Here is a 21,508-nt window from a genome sequence, read left to right as displayed (position 1 = left end):
AAAAGCGAATATCGTTTTTTTACTTTGTACAATATTTTGTTAAATTTGACTCTACTTAAACGAATGTTTGCTTGTTAATAGCCTATAGAAGTTTGGACTAAGCTGTGTAGAAATCGAGCTGTGTAGAAATCAAATGATATAAAACATTGCAGCCTGACTTCCAAAAGCTGTGTAGAAATCGAGTCTGAATTCTCCATAAATGATTTTATATATTTTTTTATTAAACGGTTTTTTTATTTGCTTTGTTTTTGTACTTGCGTAACTACAGAAATATTTGTTTACAATTTTAAGTTCATTTTGGGTAAATTAAACCTAAAAAAAAATATTTTAAATTTAGATGTGAGCCTATGGGCATGTGATGTCACAACAGCCCCAGGCTCGTTTAGGCGCGATAATTCGTTAAAATTTAAACTAATTTTACTTAAGAGTCTGTTAAATCATATCATTTGCTGCAACGCCAAGCACCCTAGGTTGTGATTTTCAAGTTTAGAATACAGGTAAAATGTCGAAGAATTTATTGTGCGCAAGTGCAGTATTGTTGGCGATTGGAGTTGCTTTAATGATAGCTGGTTTTACATCAACTTGTGCAGTTAAGGTAAATATTCAAGTTTATAAAGGTTTAAACAAACAAAAATGTAACCCATCAGTCAAATTTAGGTGTGCCAGCTGGAACCTTCCGGAGATGTGACAAAGAGGAAATCACCCGTTTTCGGACCCCCAAGTTTTTCTGAAGCTCTATCGTTTGGGCCACCTCACCAAGGTTTTAGACATAGAAATTCCTTTGGTAACCCGTTTCGTAGAATGTCAAATGAGGTTGTAAAAAATACAGTTATGCCCACAATTTGTTTCGAGCAAAATTTATTAGGAGTAGGCCTTACGTTGGAAGACGGAAAAATGAACTTACCAATACCACGTAAGTACTTTAAAATATTAGATCTTGTGAAGTTATAAATTACGCTTTATATAATTTTCTTACAGTTGAAATAAGAGCACAAATAATTCGCATATCAGCTGGATTGTTGTTTATCGGCGGCCTTGGCTCTTTGTTGGCAATGTTGTTTTATACAGTGGCAGCTTGCCACGCTACAGACGACTGTAAGGAACTGAGGTTTATCACCCACAAGAGAAATCTTACGGGAACGTTTATACTTGGAATAAGCTGTAAGTTGTGGTGTTAATAAATACACGTTTAACAACAGGGTTCGTTAACTTGGAAAAATGTCGCTTGTAAACAACAGTATTTTGAATTTGTGCCCACCTATTTTACGTGATTTTATTTAATTAAAGTTTACACCTTTATTACTATAATGAATACGTGAACTTCCTTAAATAATTAAACCTAATTGACCTGTTTAATTTTCTTTTAACTTCAAAAGAGATAAATTCAGTTTACTTACTTATTTAACAAGTTTTTTTTTCATAATAAAGAGAATTAATTATTATAATTAAAGCTATGCCTAAATGACGTCATAATTAATTTAACTTCTTATTTAGATGTTTTACTCTTATCCGGCCTGGCAATCTTTACAAAAGAAAACATAAACGTCATGGAAAGTTCTTCGAGTTTTATAAGTCAAGCCGTTGCTCTATTAAAGTTAGACGATATGCCAAGCGAGACCGAGAGTTCTCAATCCGATTTTAATGATCCCAAATTTCGTTTATCTCCGGGTTTTGCTAATTTTGCTCTTAAAAGCAACTTATCTTCGTTTTCATATTTTTTAAACATGAAAAACCCTAATTTAAGTGTTAAATCTGTTGATGCAAATTCTACTAACCAAACCTCGGAAGATGTTTTTTTGGAAGATAGTTCAAATGTTACTACGGCAAAACTAAATCTTACTTTGCTTGAAAATGATTTAAATTACCTTGCGAGCAGAGAAAATAGCACAACGGGGCTAACAGAAAGCGAAAATATTTTACTTTTAAATTTTATTCAGCGGTTAGCCCTTGGAAACTCAACATCTCTGCTAAACATTGGTACAAATCACAATGAGGACTCTTCAGTAGTTGAAACAACGACAAATGCAGTTGAAACAACGACAACGAATTACACTAAAACTGAGAATAACATCACTGATACTAACATTACGCGTAAAAGAAGGGCACTTCCCGGGATCAGAGATATTACTAAATTTATGTCAAGGGTAATGAAAGATGCCACCCCTTATTTTGGTTATTCATTCTACCTTAGCTGGTGTGGGCTTTTTTTTCATTTTCTCGCTTTCATATGTGGCGTTTGTACTTGGTGGAATTTAAATCATTCGTAAAATGATTTGTTGTAAACTTTTTTTTTCAATATTTTTTTAACAAAACGTGTTTGCTCATTTGCTTTTTTAAATATAAATAAATAAAAATTTTGGTATATTGACGTAATCAATCTGCTTAGTATACTATTTTTATTATTATATTTCTAGGCTACAATACGATCTATTTAAATAACGATTAGGTTGTATTGGCAAAATATTAGCTTTTATGTGTTGGTAAAGTTTTGATTGATTTAAAAGTATTCTACACTGTGTCCTATATTTTTAAAAGGGTTATCCTTTAGCAGCTGCTGCGTCGAGAAGATATTGTTCTATATTGATATTGACAAGATGCGATGACTGGTCGGGCACACCAAACGAATTACTTGTCGATATAGAACTGTTGAAAGAAGATTTAAGTAGATTTGAATTTACGTGTCGCGAAGCTGCAGCGGCTTGTAATGTAAATAACGAAGGAACGGACCAACTTGACCTTTTTCGAAGTTTTTGAGGAAGGTTAGGTTGTAAGGACCTAAACACAAATCAAGATAGAGTTTGTAGTATATATAAAGTTTGATTTGGGTACTATATATTAGGTATTAGTATTATAAAAAAATTAATTCTAAAATAATTAAGGTTATACTTACGGTCGAACGTATTTTCTAACATAGCTGGGTACATTTAGAGATTCCCCCACACCATACTTTGGGGGTCCTCGTTTAATTGATTCCATTCGTCTTTGAAGTCGCATTCTTTCGTCGTCTACCTCTTTTTTACGCTTTAAAATTTTTAAATATTTACTTTTACCATTTATAGAATGGTTTTATATACAAAGTCGGTTATAAAATTTTTTGAATGTTTAAATTTACCTTAAGTTGATCTTTATTTTTAATTTCCATCTCGGACAATTTATGAAGAAAAACATCCACACGGCGCCGCTGCTGAGCCTCTTTTTCCCTTGCGTCGTCCAGTAACCTTTCTCTTCGCAAACGTTCTCTATGTAAACAATTTATTTATTTAGTTTCACTCGCTGAACTTAAACGCTAACATATACTTACTTATGTGAAGCAAGGTTGAAATACTTTGCCACATCGACGGTCGTATTCCATGAGGTTGTGTCTTCTTCCAGGACATTGCTTTTTGGAATTTTCTTGTAGATTGTCACATTGTACGTATGTCCTGGACGAACCTGTCAACAAAAAGTTAAATAAATTTTAATTTTTTAGGTCTACACACCATCTGAGTAAGCTTTTACTACACAAAATAAGCAAATCTTTAGGCGATTATATCAAAAATATTACTATATAAATTTGTAAATAAATTTTACCTCAATGGAAGATCGGGTGTTAAGCTCTTCTGACGGATCACTTTTAATAGTTTTAAGTTTAATTCGTTTTCTGCGCATTTTTCTTTGCTTTACTTTTTGTTTTTGGGTCTCATTTAACTCCGTAACTACAGCGTTTTGGGTTCTATAATTGTTTTTGTCGTCTAAAAGATTAACAAATTCATCTTTTAATGGATTTTGTGGTGAATTGATTGGTTGATTGTCATTTTCGTCCGGTGAAAGTTTAAGATCATTAAAGATTGGAATGTGGTTTTTACTTGGCTTTTGCAAATGGGCAGAAGTGAGAGACAGTGCACGAACTGGATCAACTTTTTCTGACTGAATTCCAAGTACTTGTGAATTTCCTTTCACGTTTGTTTCTTTTTTGTTAGCTGAAGTAACAGCTTCGATTGCTTTAACGTCTATTGCTTCTTGGTTTGATACTTCAAATTTGAAATCTTCTTTATTTTTCGTTGTTTCCTGAAGATCAATTTTTAAGAATAAGTTGCTTTTGTTTTGGGGTGTTGGCAGTTTAAGAATACTTTGTGGCGTTCTCGGAAATGTGAAAACTTTTGTATTCTGATTGTTATCTATCTTAGATAAATTTACGGAAATTTTCTCTTTGTTTACGGTTTTGCTGTTTGGATCTTTTTTCTCAGCTAACTTTTTTTTCTGGCTTGTTACATCTGCCATTTTCATTTTAGAGTTTTTTCTTTTGGTTTCGAAGACAGCACTTTGACTTGGTGTTGCATTGGAGGTATAAGAACATTCGTCCTGCTCGTAGTTTGTTGTAAGTTGGTTGAAAATCCGAATGTTGTTCATTGTTAGTTTGCCTGTACTGTATGTGCTTTCGTTTGAATTATTGATTGGAAGTAGTTTAGGGTATCTTTCTTTAAATTCAGATTCAAGGTGTTCGATTTTAAGATAATCAAAAGCAGATTTCTCGTTCAAATCTCGAAAAAGATATATTTAGTTTAATACAAAGAATAACTGATTTAACCTTTAAAAAAAATTGTTAGAAATTGCAATATTGATTTCACCTTCTGCATTAGGATTTTGAAACATTGATACTTTATTTCTTCTTGGTCTTCTTCGACTTGAGTTCTTCCAACGATCTCGCTGTTCCGCATCCTTCTTCTTCTCCTCCCGAAATGTTTTAATTTCTTTTTTGGTGCGACTTAGTTTTAACAGTGTTTTGTACATCTCATCTTGGCGCTTTGTTAGTTTTCTAACCTCAAAATTTGTGTCTTTGTGCCATATGTTTAACTGTTAAAAAGGCGTGTTAGAAAACTAGGTTGCATACAAAATTTGACATACATATTTACAGATTTGCTTTTTTTGCAGTTGTTATAGGTGGTATTAAGTTTAAACTTAAACCAATATACCAACCTCTTTTCTAAGCGAGTGGGTTTCGGCAAGGTTGCAGTTTTTAACAAAACTTGAAATTTCGCTTGTTCTTGTACTTCTCAAAGAAACTCCTGCATCACTGTTTCCTCGAATTGCAATATTTCTTCTTAAGGCGGCGGCTGCTTCTTGTAACTTCATTCTTATTTAAATCTTAGTTTAACTTACCCTAAAATACAAAAAATTTAACACACATTATTTATATTCTTAAGTTGTTATATTTTAATGTCTTCAGTTAAACAAAAGTTTTTTTGTAAATGAAGGATTTTTGTTTACTTCTTTTTTTGCGATATAGGCAATCGTCAAAAAATTGTCCTTTACTTTATAATACTTTTAATTTTGTTTAAAATATACACTTAAAGTAAAGTTAAATATTAATAAATACTATTCACAGAACTTTCAGATGAAAAATGTTGTTTTAGCTAAGATTTATATCGATGTAATTTGTTTTAAGTGTATTCGAAAGTCACGTATTACAAACACTTTAAAAAAATTCAAGTATTAATAACCAAGTATTAAGTAGCTTTAGAATACATTTACTCATACTGAATGTTTACCCAAAATACGTAACTTTTTAATCAAAAATACTTTCTACTGTTGGTTTATATATTGGGATCGTATTTTTCGTGTTAAGACATTTTTTGTCATCTATTCTACCTTCTGTTTTTTTTTAATTACACATTTGCAAAACTGGACGTTTATAAAACGCTATCTGCGTCTTGTTTTTTTTTTAATAGTTGTCAGATTTATTTTATACTTACAGGCTTAGATTTTTTCTACCACAACAATTACCTAGATTTGTTAAAACTTCTATTGACATACGACGGGATTTAAACAGTATAATTTATTGCTAAAAATCTGACGACTCAATATAGAGTTTATCTACACTACGCAGTCACGAGGTCGTTTTCTTTTGTTCGTTAAGAAAACTTGTTGTTTCAGTGTTCATTGGTTTATGAATTAAAAAACTTATGTAAGGCGGATGTGAGTCGGGTTATAATAGCCATAAAAATTCGAATCACTTAAGCAAAGTAAACTTTATTGTGCGAATACAATTAACGCTCACGAGAACTGTTTTTCAATGATAGAATTCAAACATTTTAATTCAAAGTATTGCAACTTCATTTCCCGAAACCCTTGAATTTCGTTTATTAGCTTTAGACAATTTACTTACTTGTTATAATTCCTAGTTGATCTATCATATTATTAACACATAAATTGCGATTTCTGTATTGTTAATCCCTTTCTTATTTTCTAATAATATAAACTTGTTCTTAAGATCTTATATCTCGCTTTCAGCTGAAATATACTGTTAAGTAGGACTTAAGTATGATACAACGACTTTTAATAGCTTTAAGTTGCTATTATGTAACAGTTATATCATAACTTATTTCTTAAAATAGAGCTTTGCACTTAGTACAAAGAATCATGTTTTTTACTTTTATGAAAATTTTCTTAAATGTTTATTAATTGAATTCTAATTTAATACACTTATAGAATTATATATTAATATAAGGGCTGCTACTGCTATTTTGTTGAATTTATGTTACATGAATATTCATTGTAACAGAGCTTGCTTAATACGGTAGTTAAATAAACTAACCCTCTTAAATAGTAGCCAGCTGCTTGAAACTATAAGATTTAGCGTCATTAGACCTGCACTTAAGGGTTCTTGATTTGTCTTAAAATGTCGTGTTTTAATTATTATTTTCAGCTTGTTTATTTAATCTATTCACAGTTGTGAAATTTTGTATAACGACTCACAATTTAACTATCAAATAAATATTTTAATGTGATCCTATAGTAATAGACTTTATTACCTTTGTTACAAAAGTCGTGATACAGGGGTAACACTTTAATGTGACACTGCTCTACTTTGTTACCAATTAGGTTTGGTTTAGTTATTATGTTTTATGGGTATTGTTTTTAACGAATAAATATACCTTTGTTTTTAAACCAAGGAATTCTGATGTATTATTCGAAAACGAAACAAATTAAATAAATTATATATAAAATATTAAGATAAGGTTCGATTTAGGCAAGAATTAACAAATTAATAAGTTTAGACATAATTTTGAGATATCCACTTCTACATTATGTGTGTAATACACAACTACGTTTTACAAGCTATAAAGATTTACTTGCGGTAAACCTTGTAATACTTGTGGTTGGAATATGAGCCATAATCACTTTGACCACCTGAATCACTACCGTATTCGTAACCACCTTCGGAGTCGCTTCCCGAGTCATTGCTGTAGGCATAATGGTTTTTGTTGCTATCGCTTCCACTATCACTGCCATCATCACTGCCACTATCACTTCCACTGCCATTTCCATCGGATCCACTGTTGTCAGAGGCATTTGGGAAAGCACTGATTTTATAAGTATGGTATCGAACACCATAATACTTGTGTGGAACTTCATCGGTGTCGGACCCACTGTTTGAGTCGCTTCCAGAGTTGTCGGAGTTGGATCCATAATCTTTTCCAGAGTTTTCCGAGTCAGAGTTGCTTTTGTTGGAATCGGAATCGGAATCTGAATTGCTTCCAGACTTTTCGGAGACGGAATCAGAACCAGACTTGTCGGAATCGGAATCAGATCCGGAATTGCTTCCTGATTTGTCGGAACCAGATTTTTCGGAATCAGAATCAGAACCAGATTTGTCGGAATCGGAATCAGATCCCGAATTGCTTCCTGATTTGTCAGAACCAGATTTTTCGGAATCGGAATCAGAACCAGATTTGTCGGAATCAGAATCAGAGCCGGAATTGCTTCCTGATTTGTCGGAACCAGATTTTTCTGAATCGGAATCCGAACCAGATTTCTCAGAATCGGAATCAGAGCCGGAATTGCTTCCTGATTTGTCAGAACCTGATTTTTCTGAATCGGAATCAGAGCCAGAATTGCTTCCTGATTTGTTAGAATCGGAACCGGAATCGGAATCAGAACCAGATTTGTCGGATCCAGTATCAGTACCGGAGCTTGTGTTGGGTTTGTCAGAATCCGAATCACTGTCTGAATCGGAATCAGAGTCATCACTATCCGAACAAGACGAGCCACTTGCACTTGAATATTCTCCTCTCTCGTTTATTCTTCTACATCTTTTTTTGCTCGACTTTGTGGTTGTGGTAACTGGAGTTGTGGTTCTTGTGTCGCTCATTTCCTTTGTGGTGGTAGTTGGAATTGGTGGTGTGATGGGATCACATTCTAATAACAAATATAAACATATTGAACACAAAGAAAGATCTTTTCGACAAATCGCATCGCGTTAAGGATTTTAAAGTATTAAGGATTTAATTTACTTAGGCTTGGTTAAAACCTAGATATTAAATAACAAAAAGAGTCGACTGTTAACTCACCTTCCACTTCAACTTCATCCTCACATGTTAGTGATGTCCGAACTCTACTGTGGGTGTAAATATAATGTTCGTCATATTCGCAACTTGAATAATCAGACCATGCCGTGTAGTCACACTCCGTAATACATGCTGGAGAAAAAATTGATTATAGGTTAGGTTAAGAAAGGTTTAAACACAAAAGTATTTTAAACAAGTTTCTGACTTAAACGTTGTCGTGACACAAATATAATTTTAACACGTAAGTAGTTTTTTATGTTTCATTAAAAGTTTTTTTAATAAGTTAAATCGAAAATTCACCTTCAAATTGGATGTATTCGTAGTCTTTGCATAGGCCTTCTGGACCGTCGACAATTCGATCTCTAATACGAATGTTTTCATGTTCGTCGCTTAAACATTCACTCCATGAGGACCAATCTCCGACCGTGCATTCGACTGGTATATCTGAAAAGTAGAAATTTTGAATTATTAAAAAAATCATTTAATTTAAAAATGTTGCTAGTAAACAGTAAAAGTTTTTCCTCTTTTTGCTTACACAAAAACATGTTATAAATTTAATTTTAAGTGTTTGAAAACAAATATCTTACCAGCATAAGCCAAACTTGCAGCACAGATCAGTACAGAAACCAATAGCGTTATATTTGCCATGACTTTCTTATTGCTTGTATCGTCTACTTTAATTTCAAACTCGTTTCGACGATTCTTTTATAGAACTTTTTATAAACAATTCAAGTTGGTCAGTACAAAAATTATAAACAAGTTGTGGCACTTATGTAATTTAAAGGATGTGAGTTGTGTAGGGGGACGTCGCAAGTAAATTATTCGTACGTATAGTGTTTATATTTAAGTATTATGTTTAGCTAAGAAAATTACGTAAGTAAAGACGCACTATTTCTAATAATTATGTTGGTAAAGGGAGATTACCTGCAGTTGGTTTACAATAACTATAATCGCAGTAATTAGTTTGATTTAATTATTGTAAATTAAACTAACAAATGAACGTATTTCAAAATCTTTTAATTGTTGTCTTGTTAGAACTTTAATATCAATATTTACTTTAAATTTGACCGAATTTTATTGTTTATAATTACAATTAAACCTACATTGTTAACGAAAAGCCAATGACGTCATCTACATTAAAATTGAGTGATGTGTTCTAACGCTTACGTAAGGATATTGAAACCCATCACGTTACTTTTAAACATTGAACATTGACTATAAGTTTCAACTTCTAGTAACGTTTTGGTAAAATGTTTTTTTTTTCCTAAAGAGGACTAAAAAGTTAATGAAACATTTTTAAGAAATGATTTTGAAATTTAACGTAACATATTTAAATTAATTTCTTGTACTAAAGCAGCAAAAAGGGGTCAAAATACATAAATAAGAATCTTGCAAAAACAAAAAAATTTAAATATTTTCTTGATAACGTTACTTACCCGGTAAGCCTAACAACTTAACAACATAATGTCAGTTTTGTGCAATTTAAAATATTAAACTTAAAAATATATTTCTTTCACTACTTGCAGTTCCCTTAGATTGCTGTTAGTTAATAATTTTTTTGGAAGGGTCATATTTTAGCAAAACGGGTTTTAAACATTTAAGTTAACCGGAGATAACTTAAAAAAAACTCTAACAATAGTAACTTTAAATTAAACTGGGCATGCCTTTTACTTTTACTATTAAAATAACCAAGCGATTCTCATTTGTATCAAAAAACGGTCTTTGTAAAAGTTAAGTTATTCTATATATAACATTACAATTGTATGGATATTTCCCTTTTTTATTATTTTATAGGCACATTTTATATTATTTAGCAATTTTATACCACACAAAAATAAAAAAATTTCTACACTAACAAAATGTTTTTTATTTTGATTATTCGTGTTTATTTTTATTTTAAAAATTCAAATTCGTTGGTGTATTAATACAAAACAAAACAAATGATAAGAAATTACGCAGTAAAAAAAATCAAATTTTTGATTGTTTAAGGAGTATTATTAACACATTAGATTATTATATTATTAGCTGTAGAACTAACTTCTTTAAATTATATTAGTAAAGAACAAGTTAAGAGGTATTTTTTATTTTTGCTTAAAAAAAGAAATTTTTAACGACGATATCTAAAATATCGAAATCTATTATAATAATATTGATTATAGCGATTATAATATATTCCGTGGTTATTCGAATCTGAATTACTATTTGAACTATCACTTGAATCATAATCAGAAGAATTACTAGAGTCAGAATCAGAAACATTCCTAGATTCGACCGAAACAGAATCAGAACCTGAATCAGACTCATGAGCAGGTCTTGTTTGAGGAGTGCTTGTACTGGAATCAGAATCTGAATCGTTGCTGGAATCAGAATCAGAATCACTGTCAGAGTCGGAATCAGAATCATCGCTCTCCGAACAAGACGAACCACTTGCACTTGAATATTCTCCTCTCTCGTTTATTCTTTTACATCTTTTTGTGCTTGACTTTGTGGTTGTGGTAACTGGAGTTGTTGTTCTTGTGTCGCTCATTTCCTTGGTGATGGTTGTTGGAATCGGTGGTGTGATTGGGTCATCATGAACTGGAGGCTTGCAGTCTAATAAATAAATAAATAAATTTTATATTATTTACAAGAACACGGGTTACATAAGTTACTAGGGTGATTAAGTACAGAACTCATACTTGCAACTTATATATTACCTTCTTCTTCAACTAAATGTGGACACGGTGTTCCATTTGCATTTGGCTCGATCAGAATATTGCGTTGTCTTTGTCGAATGTAATTGAAACATTCACTAAATTTATCCCATTCTGATACCACGCAGTTTATCGGTTTTTCTTTTTCGGGTTCGCATTCTTATTAAAATAATTAGTTACAGAATTATAAAAAAAGAAATGTAGAAAAATGTCAGTTAAATTTAAACGAATTAAAAATAAATTTGAATCTTTACAAATTTTATGACAAATAAATAAAAAGGGTAGCTGACCGGATAAAAGAAGGGTATTACAAACAAAAGTTACCTGTCTCTTCAACTAAATGTGGACATGGTGTTCCACTTGCATTTGGTTCGATCAGAATATTGCGTTGTCTTTGTTGAATGTAATTGGAACATTCACTCAACCTACCCCATTTTGAAACCACGCAGTTAATTGGTTTTTCTTTTTCGGGTTCACATGCTACATAAATATGTTTAAGTTAACAAAAACATTTTTATCAATATGTTTGTGTTATTGTTAAAAAAGATTTCTAATAGGATTAGTGAACAGAAGTTTAAGAATGTTTTTTTGATTGATTGGGTGTAAAGATTAACTTGAAATCTACTTGCAATTTAAAAGGTCACAACATTTAGTTTGTGTATTAATTATAATAACTTACCCATTTCGTCGAACAAATCAGGACACGCGGTTCCAAGTTCATTTGGATCTTGCGTAATAAAACGTTCTCGATATTTTACGAAATCAAGACATTCTGAGTAATCACTCCATTCCGAAACTTTGCAGTCAATAGGTTCTTCAATTTCAAGCTCACAGACTAAAAAAGGCATGTTTTCTGTATTTTTTTGTCTTGGATTTTATTTTTTAGTAAAATGTTTTATAATTTAGGTGATTGAAATAAAAACATGTGTAAGACTTACATTCGTGCTCTGCTAGTGGGGGGCAATATTTTCCCTTTCCTTTTCCGGGTTCAACCACGTCCCTGTATCTTATTCGAATAGGGTCAGTGACATCGTAAAAGTAAAATGGCAATTCACATTCACTCCATAGAGACCAAGCAGTTACAATGCACACGTCTTGTTCCTCTTCTTCGCACTCTTTTAAAGTTAAAACAAAAAATTCAAATTGAATGTTTTTTAGGGCTTAAAATAGGTATTTTAAACTATTGTAATATTACATTTTGTTTGTTGGATAACAAGATTAACAAATTACCTTCTATTTCAAACATTCTTGGACAAGGTTTTCCGTTTCCTTGCGGATGAACGTACAATGGTCTCATTCTAATTCTTAATTTCTTTTCATCTTTCGGGTTTGTAAAACATGGCCCCCACTTTCTAAAAGGTCCATGTTCGCAATCAACTACAAAAATATTTTATAAATATGAAATACATTTAAAAAATTTTATATGAAATATTTTGAGTCGTGGAACCAATGGTTTAAAAGCGTGCATAATTTTAATTTTCTTAGTAAATATACACTGATTACGTTTTCGTACCGTCTTTTGTTTCTGTTTGGCCGTAATCGTAATCAGAATCACCATTTGCATTGGTACATAACGCAAGTAATATAGTAAGCCCTATAACCCACATTATATTTCTATAGTGGTCCTATCTAATAAATACTAAAAATATTAACAAGAACTTTAATGTGTTCTCTCTTTTATACAATTGTAACAATATCAAATTAAATTGGTCGTGCGGTATGTTGTTTATTTGGTAACTTAATTATCGAATTACTTTGATGGTTAATTTGATTTAACGTTCAATCGTGTTGGAAATTGCTTTAATAAGAGTTCATTAACATTAATAATCTAGTTTAGAGAATTTTGTGTAACAGAAATTTGTTGTTTAACGAAATACTTAAATTTTAATTATCTTACTTAAAACAACATTAAAGCCACGTTTTTATAATTGTAGGTAATTACTTTTTAATTGTAAAACCCAAACGTCACGATATTTATACTAACATCATGCAAATCAATATTTTTCAAGCATATAATAATTCGGTCGAGCTTAGGCTTAGCACCAAAGCTCTAAAAAAATAAATTTAAGTGCATTTTTTGTTTCTTTATATTAAATTTAGAAACGTGTAACCCTTATATGCGTTGTTTTTGCTGTTTTTTAACCTTTTAGATACAAGTTTTATTTCGAATTACACGCAATTTTCGTAGCCATAATACTTAAATCTATTTACAAAAGCCACATAATAAGAATACCGTGATGCTTTATGCAATTAAAACAGGAGTTTTATGTTGATTAAAAGTAATTTTATTCCCACACGAAACAACTTTTGCAAATTAAGTAAAACAATTAGCGCGTGCAAACGTAATATAAGGGCATGCTTTGCTTGAAGAAATATTCACTTTCAGTTGTAGTTTTTACTAAATATTTAGTGATCTCGGCAACATGAAGCTTTTAATTCTGTCAGCTCTACTATGCTATTTTGCAAGTTATGCTTACGCTAGGAGCTACTACTCCAGAGACGGTATTTTGTCATAGGAAAATTTAAAATAAAATTAAAAGCTATGATAGTTAAAAATATAAAAATCTTATTTTTTTATGATATTTATTTTAAGTGGACTGTAAAGTGTCGTCATACGGATCATGGAGTTCCTGTTACAGATATGGAGATAAACTTGTCAGAAAGCGAACGAGGTACATCACTGTACACCCAAAAGGAAACGGTCGACCATGCCCAAGTCTTGTACAATACGAAAGTAAATAATAGATTTGCTTATACAATCTTACCTAGTAAATTTACATCAATTTTGCTAATGTTATGTTATACATACTACTGTTTGTATTTCTAAGGATGTGAGGAGAAGAAGTGTATCGTTAGCAGATGGTCTCAATGGAGTGACTGTGAACATGTATACAACGGAAGATACTATGTTTACCAGCGTGTTAGAACTAGAAAAGTTTTGAGACCTGGCAGAAAATGTCCTCCGTTGGAACAAACTGAAGGTATTGGTTTTAATATTATGTTTTTTTGTAGTCAAAAATACTAAATTTTAATTTTAAATCAGTTAGGTTATACAACTTTACAATGATATTACTCAGTTAATTTTTAAATAAAACGTTTTGTAGACTGCGATCCCATCAGACCACCAATTCCAACAACAACCAAGGAAATGAGCGACACAAGAACCACAACTCCAGCAACTACAACCAGAAAATCCAACAAGAAGAGATGCAGAAGAATAAACAAGAGAGGAGAATATTCAAGTGCAAGTGGCTCGTCCTGTTCTGATAGTGATGACTCTGATTCCGATTCTGGCAGTGATTCTGATTCGGACTCGGGCAAGTCAGGAAGAGGATCCGGTTCGGATTCTGATTCAGGAAAATCTGGAAGAGGATCCGGTTCTGATTCTGATTCCGGAAAATCAAGAAAAGGTTCCGGCTCTGATTCCGATTCTGGAAAGTCAAGAAGAGGATCCGGCTCTGATTCCGATTCTGGAAAGTCAAGAAGAGGCTCCGGTTCTGATTCCGATTCTGGAAAATCTAGAAGGGGATCCGATTCCAACAGCGGAAGCGGTTCCAATAGCGGATCTGATAGTGATTCGAAACGCCACTATTATAAGTACAGATGGTAGATTATGTAAAGATAGCTTTAAAGCTCACTAAAAAAATTAAAACTAAATTTACTTGAAAATTTGTAAACTGGCAAAATTTGGTGAAAAATAAATTTAATTTGGCTAAATTTGTGTGGTATTTCTATGTGGCATAAACATTTTATGGTTAACGCTTTTACTCAGTGGTTTGGTTGCAAGAAATAACTTTAAAGTCAGGAATAAGTAAATATAAGAGTAACGCATGCTATTACGCAGGTTTCTGTTCAGACACACTCCATGCTTACACTTTTTAAATTTAGTAAATTAGTTATATAAAATCTAATTCGCACGTGCAAACATATTGTTATCCTCGTCTCTTATCCAAAGTAACACCAACTTAAAAATCGAAACTCAAGCAAAATGCAAAATTCTCTAATGTTTAAACTCGCCAGTTGCCCTGAACTGTGGTAACCAACACTTACATTTTTATAAATTAATAAAAAAATAAAGCAATAAGAAGTGGGTTGAACATCATAAGGGATTTAAAATTTTAACTGTGTGACTGTATAGCACTGGCAGACTGGGTATCGTATTGGTATTGGATTTTGAGACAGAATGTAAATGGTTAATGTTTTTTTTTAAAAAGTTTTTAAAAAATCTTTATTTTTAGAAAATAGAAAAAACATGTTATCAATTTAAAAGTTTTCTTTTATTACAAAATGGAGCAAAACGCTAATAATAAAATTAGGTTAAATAATATGGAGTTACCAAATGATCTTCGAAATAAGGCAATGCCTTATGTTGTTCTTACTGGTTTGGACATCACCTATAATGCAATTCACAAGTCAATTTGGGATGCTTTCAGTAATAATAGGTTTGTTACTAAAAATTTGTAAAAATTGAAATAGGAAACTAGAAAAAAAAACAATGTACCGGTATTTGTTTTAAAATATGTTTTAAAGACTTTATTTTAAAATTTTCACATCTTAACTAAATTTGCTATTAGTTTTTAAATAGAATTATATAATTTTTTTTAAAACAAAAACAGGCGAGCTGACAGACTACCAATTCATTTTGCTTTTCTTCCTGGCGATCATGCTTATCCACAAAGTAAACCAAAGCGAACATCATATGATTGGTACATACCTAAAGGTCTTCTAAAACAGGGCTGGCTGAACAAACATATCAGAGAAATACCTGGTGTTGTTGTTGTGTTTTTTGAGCTGGACTGGGATGATTTAGCCTGGAGAGAACGGCATTTAGAATGTGCTTCGAGAGTTCAAGTGGTTAGATCAAGCTTACAAGGTATTTTCATAAAAGATTGTGTAATTTAGTTGTTAAAGGTTAAGTAGTTTTTATTACAAAAGACTAAACTATTTTTGGCCGCATGGTTATTAACTTTTTTGTTCTTTATATTTACTTTATAGTAACTTGACTAAAATAAATGTTAAATATAATTTATTGTATTACAACAAAAATGTAAAAAATCTAGAAACAAAATTATAAAATCTCTTAGGTCGAGGAACAAAAGTCGCTGTGGTATTGATCCAACAAAGCAGTCCTCTTCCTCCAGGTGAGGACATGATGGCAGCAGAGAGAGCAGCAGCATTGTGCACGGCTTGTGATCTTTCTGCCAAGTCTTTGTTTGTACTTCCACATACTGACCATATGCTGGGTTATATTATTAGGTAAATGTATTTTTTTATAATATAAAAATGTCAGATTTATAATTTCCGATAATTTATTTATTTTCATTTACCATTACTGAATTTTCTTGCTTATTTTAACATGCATAGTTTGATAAATTTTGCTTTTTATCATTGTTTTATAACCTTGTTTCTTTTTTAGATTAGAAAATGCTTTTTATGAGTTAGCACAAGCATATTACCGCACCGAGTCAAGAAAAGTGAAATCACACAAAGAGTTTTTGAACAAAACAACCCATCATTTATTATTTCCACGTCACCAATTTAAAATCGCATTCTTTTATGAAATGATGCAAGAACCTGATGTTTCTATTAAACATTATAAACAAGTAAGCGGTGCAACTTTTTTGTATTATTGAGTTATTAATGTTATTGCATAAATTTTGAGGGTGTTTTTTGCATTATTTTTAGTGTTTTTCTGCATTAAATTATAGTTTTGTACTTATATTTCTTTGGTTTTTAATGGCCTATTAAACTGACAATAGTATTAGATTTATGCTTGAAATCTTTAAGATGCATTTTTTAAAATTACCTAAAGCTATTTGATTATAATGGGTTATTTTTTTGATTTTGGACAGGCTTACACTCATGTTCATGAACTAAGATCTTATGAAACCAACAACCTTGAGGTTAAAGTAGTCGGAGGTTACATCAACTACAAAATATGTCAACTTTGCTTCCTCAAACTTAATACTCCCATCGATGCCATTACACAGTTTCAACGTCACATCGAAGAATTTAAACCACAGTGTGGTTCTAAGGAACTGTTATTTGAACATAGTGCTTGGCTCAGCCAGCAGTTTTTGGTGTTTGCTGATCTTTTTAATGAAGCTATTGCACAAGGCTTATCTGCAATTCAAACTCAAAACCCTGGGTTTTATTATCAACAAGCAGCACACTATGCTCAACTCCGACGCTCTCTTGCAAAATCAACCTATTTACAGATAAGCAGTCTTCCTTATCCTGCAGATGATCCTTTGTTTGCTGAAAAAATGGAGTTTTATGGACAGCGCCCGTGGAGGCAAGGACATCAGAGGATCGATCCTCCTGATATAAATCGAGAAAAAGAGGGAATTCTTGCCTTGCAGCTGATCGATGGGAAAATGAATCATTCCTGGCAAATTATTGAATTGTTTAGCTCTGCCATCTTGCAGTTTAAAAAATTTGGCTGCGACCGCCTTAAGGTTTGTCTGAGGGTGCAGATGGCAGAAGAGTATTACCAGATAAGTGATTTTGACAAAGCGGTCACATTGTTTAATCAGGCTATCCAAGATTACAGAGAGAAGAAGTGGTGCCTAATCTTTACTAATATTTTGTCTCGGCTGACAGAATGTGCTTTACAAACATCCGATGTAAAACTCTACATTACTTTCTGCTTAGAGCTCTTGAGTCAACATTCATGTGTCACTGAAGAAAAGAAAAAACAACATCAAGCGAGACTTGTTCATATTTTTACAAGCAAACAAAATACCACCGATGAGACAAAGAATCTGGCGAGGAAAGGAGATTCAAAAAGTTTTTCAACACTTGAAGACTTTTCTGTTGATATCAACAATCTTCTGTCGTTTGTTGATTGCAAAGTTGTTTTTAAAAGTTCTAAAATCGCGATTGATTCTAGTGTATGTTTAGATGTAAGTATTAAATAAAAAATTGGGAATTAAATTTTACATTTGGTAAATAATATTTTAATTAAAATTTTGTTTTTTAGGTTTATTCTAGAGTTACTTGTCCCTGCTCGATTCAATTTTCTCAACTTGCAATTAAATTTAATCATTCTGGTTACGATGAAATTTGTGTTATTGGTCAAACTAACCAGTTAAACTACGAACCATTTGAAGTTAAACACCATTCCTTTGAATTTCCTATTGATGTTTTGGATGCTAATAAAACACTATCAGTAAGTTATTGTAGGTTTATCATTGTTGAATAAATGAAAAAAAATAAAAATTTAAGACAAAATATGTTTAATTTGTTTTAACAGGTCAAGTGTATGCTGCTTAAACTTGGGGGCCAAAATAGTGCCCCAGTTCTTACATTAAGGTGGGTCATGGGTGAAAACCCCCAAATTGACATTCAATCTCATTTTCCACTTAAACATCCCATCCAGTGGAACGATATCACCAATGTTAGTTCCACCGAGGTTGTTGAGCGCGAGTCCAAGGTATTGGTTACAGCAAAACATCAGGCTCCAGCACTGGTAGATGAAATATATCCGATACAAGTTATTGTAAAATCCAATGAGGCCGAAATAACCGCTGAAAATGTAGTGGTAATGGTGTCATTAAAACCTAGGGAAGGACAAGCTGATCTGTACCAGAGCACCCACATTTCTGTGGATTCCAGTGCGATTGGTGATTCTTCTCTGAAAGTAATAGAGCTGCAATTCGGCGATTTAAAAGTAGGTGAGGAAAGGGTAAAATCGCTGTATGTGCGGTCGTTACAGTCCGGTACCATTGCTTTCACGTTTCGAGTAACTTACAAAGGGGACGAAGTTCCAATCTATTCTAGTGTGGACTCTGATACAGCACTTAAAACCATTTCGTGCGAGAGCAATGCAAGCAGTGAGTTCACGTACGATGTGGTTTCCCCTTTTAGCTTCAACTCTTATGTGACGACTCAAAACCTTGAATCCACACCTAATATCTACGCCAATCAGCCGTTCGTGGTCATGGCAACGATCGAAGTGAATAGCCACTGGGCGATCGAGATCGACGAGGGAATGTTGTGTTTGGACGAAGAAGGCGGATTCTCGTTTGTAGGCGAGCCGCAGAGTACAATCAAGGACATCACTTTGCTGAAACGAGAAACCGCGTTTTCGTGCTTTTTAATTGTTTTTAAAAAGAGTGAGGACGAAAATATCGTAAATAATGGTTAGTAGATTGCTTTTATCTGAAATTTAATATTAATAATAATGCATCGCAAATTTTAATGTATGTCACTCATTCAAATTGTTTTGATATACCTAAGGTAATACTGGCCTGGGCTTGTATAAGCTTAAATGGAGGAGACATGGTAACAACGATCTATTACCTTATGTCACCACAACTATGAAGATGCCGATCGTTTCAAAAGTGTAAGTATTTTTTTGATTTTAAATTTTTTTTAAGAAATTTGTTTTCAATTTTTTTTTCTGTTTTAGTGAAAGTCGATTGGGCATCACCGCATCTGCCCCGGCGTTTGGTATTCTGCGACGCAGCTTTCAAATCCAATATGACGTCACAAATGCCGGGAAAATGTCGCAAATGTTGGAAGTGACGTTTAGTGTCGTCGACAATTTCATGTTTTCGGGCACGAAACTCGCTAAAGCGTTTCTGCCGCCGGGTGGCGTACACACCTTCACTTACAACTTGATTCCACTCTCACTTGGTTTTCAGGTATTTATGACGTCATATATTTATTTTTATATTCATGAATAAAAGTTTGCCTAATTTGATGATTGGTCACGTGAGTGTATTCGTCATTTTTTTAGTCATCTGTACTTTTTTGTTCTATCTTTAGAATCAATTTTTGCGCTTGAAAAATTTTTTTCGACGGAATATATATTTAAATTTTTGTTATTTTTTCCCCTAAATATCAGATTACAAACTTTTGTTTTTTTTTACTTAAATTAACCAAACCAATAATCCGATTTGTTCTGTAAGACCTTACAGTTTTTGTGTTTTAATCCCGGAGATAAAGATCAATGTTAAAGCAAAACCCGACGCTGACAAATTGGCTATACCTTGTGTTTTGGTTCTAAGCGTGCCGCGTACTAGTTCAGTTACTCGTCATGTTAATTATGACGTCACTGGGTTAATATTTTCTTGGTAGTTTGGTGTTTTTGCACAAAATACTAATTTTTTGTTTACATTTTGTTTCCATTTTACTTTAAAATGAAGGTTACATTTTGGATATGCTACACAGAATTTGAATTTATTTTAATATTTTGTATACCTTTAAAACTTAATAATTTTACTAAATAAAATTTTTTTGGATTTTTTAGGTGTTACCCAAAATTCAAATATCGTCAATTGGAGAGGGTGATAAATTAAAATCAACGAGATTGGATAATAACTTACTACAATCTGCTCTACCGTCTCATATATTTATTAAACCCGCGCAATATTAACTTTAAGCGACAATTAAAATCATATTTTTTGTAATTTTAGTTTTAATTTTCGATAGAGTTCGGCTTGATTACGAAATAAAATTTAATTTTTTTTAGTTTTGCACCAATTTGAGTTTACGTCATCGGAATTTGTATTTAAATCAACGTAATCAATTATTTTAACACAATAATCTTATTGAAAAACTTGTTATCTTGGAGGGTTCCAACCACCGAAATCGACGTTTTAAAACAAACATAAATATTATGTTAGATTTTAATTTATTTTGGTTAATAAAATTCTTTTCTCAAGTTGGTCAACTTTTGAGAATTATATTTCTACAAGCTGTCGATAACGCACCTGATTAAATTTTTTATTCCGAAAAAATTATTTTTCGTCGTCAGCTTTTTTCAAATTTGTTGTTGATCCTAATAATGTGCAATACAAGATCGTGCGAAGCCTTTTGTGTTGCGATTATTTTTCTGTTATTAAATCATATTTGCCAAACAAATCTCGCCTAATCCTATGAAGGACATGCAGAATTGTCTGACGGCTGAAAAAATAACAACATTCGTGCGGGGCTTGATCAAATATGTTATCTACTAATTGAGCCCGTTGAGTTTAAATCGTTCTAGCATTTGAAATTGGAATTTCCCGAAATTTGACCGCCTATAACACGGTAAGTCGCGTATACAAAGGTCCACCTTTAGGAAACCTTGAAATTAAATTATCCACTGTACCTACCCGTGATTGTAATCAATGGGAAAGTTAGGGTGTATTTACTTAAAATTTAATCCCGCAATATATTTTTTTGAGATTTTAAATGTTATTTATTTACGCTAAACTATTTTGCTAACGTGTTTTTTTTTAAAATCATTTACCAAAATTAGTTTGGTTCAGGGAGGTTTTAAAATAAGATTTTAATCATTTGACCATTAAGAGTGTATTTGGGTTGAGTATTTGTTATCAAACAAGCGATAATCTTTGTCGTATTAAAATGTGCTAGGTCGTATCAGCTACACCCTATAAAAGTGAAAACTCTTAAATCGTATTTTTGTTTCCTTGGAATTTTTTTTATTTTTCTAAGAAAAAACAAAACTACTTAAATATGGTTCGAAATCTTAGATTT

The 21,508-nt window shown here is 32.2% G+C and overlaps 3 protein-coding genes across 3 annotated transcripts; 1 reads left to right on the top strand and 2 right to left on the bottom strand.

Annotated features, from left to right (window-relative positions):
- Positions 1 to 2,458: 2,458 nt before the first annotated feature.
- LOC145740715 (uncharacterized) lies at positions 2,459 to 5,112 on the bottom strand. The gene is made up of 7 exons (XM_082558549.1): positions 4,957 to 5,112; positions 4,608 to 4,833; positions 3,571 to 4,520; positions 3,302 to 3,432; positions 3,113 to 3,239; positions 2,891 to 3,021; positions 2,459 to 2,775 (listed from the first exon to the last, which is right to left on the bottom strand). The coding sequence occupies exons 1-7, from the start codon at positions 5,110 to 5,112 to the stop codon at positions 2,538 to 2,540; spliced, it is 1,959 nt and encodes a 652-aa protein (XP_082414675.1). The 3' UTR covers positions 2,459 to 2,537.
- Positions 5,113 to 7,064: 1,952 nt separating this feature from the next.
- On the bottom strand, positions 7,065 to 9,009 carry LOC145761357 (uncharacterized). The gene is made up of 4 exons (XM_082574577.1): positions 8,915 to 9,009; positions 8,628 to 8,771; positions 8,331 to 8,459; positions 7,065 to 8,178 (listed from the first exon to the last, which is right to left on the bottom strand). Exons 1-4 carry the CDS (start codon positions 8,973 to 8,975, stop codon positions 7,109 to 7,111), a joined length of 1,404 nt encoding a protein of 467 aa, XP_082430703.1. The 5' UTR covers positions 8,976 to 9,009; the 3' UTR covers positions 7,065 to 7,108.
- A 6,254-nt stretch (positions 9,010 to 15,263) lies between these two features.
- Positions 15,264 to 20,813, top strand: LOC145748641 (trafficking protein particle complex subunit 11-like). The gene is made up of 10 exons (XM_082564974.1): positions 15,264 to 15,462; positions 15,637 to 15,893; positions 16,105 to 16,276; positions 16,437 to 16,623; positions 16,873 to 17,925; positions 18,003 to 18,191; positions 18,276 to 19,164; positions 19,262 to 19,367; positions 19,434 to 19,668; positions 20,277 to 20,813. Exons 1-10 carry the CDS (start codon positions 15,308 to 15,310, stop codon positions 20,400 to 20,402), a joined length of 3,369 nt encoding a protein of 1,122 aa, XP_082421100.1. The 5' UTR covers positions 15,264 to 15,307; the 3' UTR covers positions 20,403 to 20,813.
- The last annotated feature ends 695 nt before the right edge of the window (positions 20,814 to 21,508 follow it).

The sequence above is a fragment of the Corella eumyota genome, chromosome 1 (assembly GCF_963082875.1).
Source record: "Corella eumyota chromosome 1, kaCorEumy4.1, whole genome shotgun sequence".
Classification (NCBI taxonomy): Eukaryota; Metazoa; Chordata; class Ascidiacea; order Phlebobranchia; family Corellidae; genus Corella; species Corella eumyota.
Note: the sequence above shows the minus strand (reverse complement) of the source record. Positions and strands in the feature narration are given on the sequence as shown.